Source organism: Salvia splendens, chromosome 21 (genome assembly GCF_004379255.2).
Source record: "Salvia splendens isolate huo1 chromosome 21, SspV2, whole genome shotgun sequence".
Taxonomy (NCBI): domain Eukaryota; kingdom Viridiplantae; phylum Streptophyta; class Magnoliopsida; order Lamiales; family Lamiaceae; genus Salvia; species Salvia splendens.
Genome location: NC_056052.1, coordinates 8,761,776 through 8,765,838, shown reverse-complemented (window position 1 = coordinate 8,765,838; position 4,063 = coordinate 8,761,776). Strand labels below are relative to the sequence as shown.

General features: G+C 37.2%; 1 protein-coding gene across 1 annotated transcript; it reads right to left on the bottom strand.

The window, feature by feature from the left end:
* Positions 1-2,869: 2,869 nt before the first annotated feature.
* Positions 2,870-3,724, bottom strand: LOC121783178 (VQ motif-containing protein 4-like). The gene has a single exon (XM_042181165.1). The coding sequence runs from the start codon at positions 3,588-3,590 to the stop codon at positions 3,027-3,029; it is 564 nt and encodes a 187-aa protein (XP_042037099.1). The 5' UTR covers positions 3,591-3,724; the 3' UTR covers positions 2,870-3,026.
* Positions 3,725-4,063: the final 339 nt, after the last annotated feature.

Genomic DNA, 4,063 nt, shown 5'->3' with positions numbered 1-4,063 from the left:
TTTCATAGATGATTGCACAAGGTATTGCTACATTTATCTTTTAAGAAGTAAAGATGAAGCAATAGAAGCGTTCAAAAATTATAAGAACGAAGTTGAGAATCAACTTGGTTGTAAAATCAAAACGATTCGAAGCGATATAGGAGGCGAATATGTAGCCCCGTTTGAGGAGTTATGCAACGCAAGTGATATAATTCATCAAACAACTGCTCCATATTCACCACAATCTAATGGTGTCGCAGAACGCAAGAATCGAACTCTAAAAGAGATGATGAATGCACTGCTTCTGACTTCAGGATTACCACATAACATGTGGGAGGAAGCTGTATTGACAGCCAACTATATCTTGAATAAAATCCCTCTCAAAGGAAAAGATGTTACTCCTTATGAGTTGTGGAAGGAAAGGAAGTCATCCTACAAATACCTCAAAGTGTGGGGGTGTTTGGCAAAGGTGATGGTTCCTCCGCCCAAAGAAGTTACAATCGGACCTAAGACGGCTGATTGCATCTTCATTGGATATGTACTTAATAGTAGTGCATATCGATTTGTTGTTCACAAGTCTGAAATATCGACTATTACAGTAGGAACAACGATTGAGTCAATGAATGTTGTATTTCTCGAAAATACATTTTCTTGCAAAGACAAGGAAAAAGTGTTAACCAATTCTGAGACAAGAATTGAAGAAGAAGCCACTAGTTCTAAACCAGTGGAGATTGAAGCCACTAGTTCTAAATCAGCGGATAAGGAACCTGAATCGCGCAAGCGTGCAAGGCCCGATCCAAAGGATACAGTACTAAGACGTGGTACTAGAGTCAGAACACCAAAAACATTTGGTCCTGACTACATTGCTTTTATATTAGATGAAGAACCAACATCTATAAAAGTAGCCTTCAATGGCCTAGACGGGCTACATTGGAGAGAAGTTGTTCAAAGCGAAATTGACTCAATTTTACTAAACCACACTTGGGTGTTGGTAGATCTACCTGAAGGTGCGAAACCTCTAGGTTGCAAATGGGTACTTAAAATGAAATTTAAGGCTGATGGAACAGTGGATAAGTATAATTTTTTTGAAGGGCATTGTAGAAGGGCATTGTTGAACATGCTCTTAGAGCAAACGTATAATTTTTTTATAGACTAAAGTCCAATTTTGGTCCCTTACATTTGTCCTAAAATTCTTTTTGGTCCCTTACATTTGTTTTGGTACATTTTGGTCCCAAACAAGGTCACAAACTTAATGTATGGGACCCAAAACGAATTTTATGGAATATGTACGAGACTAAAATTGGACTTTAGTCCTAGATTATAATTAAGTAATTAAATTGATCAAACATTTTGATAGTTAATTTTAACAGAAAATGATTATTTTGGACAAAAACAATATGTTTATGACCAAAAGGTACCAAAACAATATGTAAGGGACCAAAATGTCACAAACATAATGTATGAGACCAAAAAGAATTTTAGAGCAAATGTAAGGGACTAAAATTAGAATTTAGTATATATGTTACAATTTTACAAATGAGCCATTGCTGATCCTATTCAAATTGGTCCACCATTGAAAAACAAGTCACATAAATCTTGTGTTCAATTATTAAGGTCAAGCTGATATGAATGTAATTCTACAACATCAACGACTATTTTTTTCTCTTAAGTTTGAACACTTCTTAAAAGCAAAAGTTATTGCGAACACATCGACATTGGGTGTTTGAACTAAAACAAACACTAATCAATTAATATTTCAATTAAATTTATATCATCCAATATAAAATACACCCTCCGTCCACGAAATGTTATTCAAGTTTAACTGTTTTAAGAAATGTGAATAAAAGTGAGTTGAAAAAGTTAGTGGAATATAAGTCTCATATTTATATATTATTTTTATAATAGAATGTGAATGTAATGAATTATTTGAAAGTGGTGTCCATTTACCAAAAATGGTAAAAAAAAAACAAAGTTGACAATATTTCGCGGACAGGCCGAAATGGCAAAACTGAACAACATTTTAGTGACGAAGGGAGTATCATAAATCGGCTACCCTTCCAAATCCAACTTGGAATTTGTCAATCTCATAATTAAATAGGGAATTAGAGCGGACGTGGTAAATTTAATGCAATCATTTGGAGACTAAGTATCTAAATTTGACACTTCCACCTAAATAAAATATACTCCACAAAACGAAAAAAAAAACAAATTCCACGTCATTACTCTTTTCCAAAATTACTCATATCCTCATTCCAATCGAATTCCCATACACCCACTATAAACAAACCAAATAGAAAAAGCAGATAAAAGGATTTTTCGGAAAGAAGACTTAAATAAAAAGATAGAGCCTTATCTTTTACTTAATTTATTCATTACATAGTTTTAAGTAAAACCAAGATGCTTATTCCATGGCCTTTTTTTGACAGCTAACCCTACATTTTTTTTTGTTCTTTTCTTGATTGTGCATTTTGTTCCTAATTTGTTTTTAATTTAGTTATTTAGTCACCGAAAAAACATCCAAGATTTCAACACCATGTCAATTCACATGGACTTGATTGTCCACCTCCAAATAAAATTCAAACATGGAGAAGTACTCCCTCCGTCCCATTAAATATTGGACATTCACTTTTTTACACAGGATTTTATTTAATGTTATTTTGTGAATTAATGAAGAAAGAAAAATAATAGAGAAAAAAAAGTAGAGAGAATATTATTTCTATTTTTAAAAACGTTTCGTTTTTAATGTGAGAGAAGGAGTACCGACAAAATAAAGCTAATAATTTTAAAAACTCCAAAAAAACCTAAAGACGAAAATATCTATTCACAAATATCGTGACAAAACGTAGGAATAAATGGTCGAGTAGGAATCAAGATACATGAAAATCAAGTATTCAAGCAAAAGTTGGAATCTTTTTTCCTTTTTTTATTAAATTATTTTTCCCCTCTCCTTAATTTCCCCGCTTTTGAATCGCCAATGATAAAACAAAACAGTACATTTCCCTCATAAATCTCCAAATCATCAAAAATAAATAAAAATAAAAACTCACTCAAGATTCCGTAGCTCTTGGTGACATCAGCGGAAACAGGGGCAGAAGTCGGGGCTCCGAATCCCTGGGAGTATTCGCAGGCGACGGGTGCAGATAAAAACTCTTATCACCAATCGCCTTATCCTCCGCCGCCGTATCCAGCCGGGAACCGGGTCGCCCAATCCGGTCAAACGGGTCGGGTATGAGCGGCGTGACCGGGCTGAGCGCCAGCGACGGGAAATCGAGAATACTGGGGGAGAGGATATCGGGGGTTCCGGGTCGGGGCGACCCGTGAACCAGACCCGGCCGGATACCCGGGCCCAGTGGGTTGATCTTGAAGCTCTTGTTGAGGCCGTTGCGCCGCTCGTAGAGCTTGGATCCGGACTTGTCCTTGCGGGGCCCGGTTTTAATGGGCGGGATCGAGTGGCGGGCCGAGTCGGTCGAGCCGGTCAGCATTTGGACGACTTGTTTGAAGGAGGAGGTGTCGGCCTGCACGAAGGTCGTCGGGTACGGGCTGTTCGGGTCGGATCGGGTGATCGGTTGGTGGAGGCCGCTGGTGGTGGTGGTGGAGCTGTGGTGCTCCATTGATGGATAGATCTTCCTTTTTCTGCTTTACCTCAGAGTGTAGAGAGAGAAATTAGATGTAAGTTGAAACACTCTGTAAAACTATCGAGGTTTGGTAAGCAATATTTCATTTGTGTACTTATGGTAATCTGGGAGGGAGTCCCACGCGCGTGGTAGAAAATGCGTGGAGTGAGGGGCACGCGCATGATGGTGGCTGTGTGTGTGGGATCAGGGATGGTTGGGGTGATAATTAATTATCAAAAAATAATTTTCCAATTCTTTTGACATTGACTACTGCGGGCCCACCGACACTAAATTAAGTGATTTTGTTTTAAATAATTATGCGCATTTATGAGAAGTCGTAGTTTGGAATTAAGTTTGCGTAATTAACATAGTCGTAACGGGAATCCATCCGTCCCTTTACAGAAGATATATTTCTTTTTGATATGAAAATAAAACAAAATTATATTAAGTAAATTAAAAAAAAAAAGAAA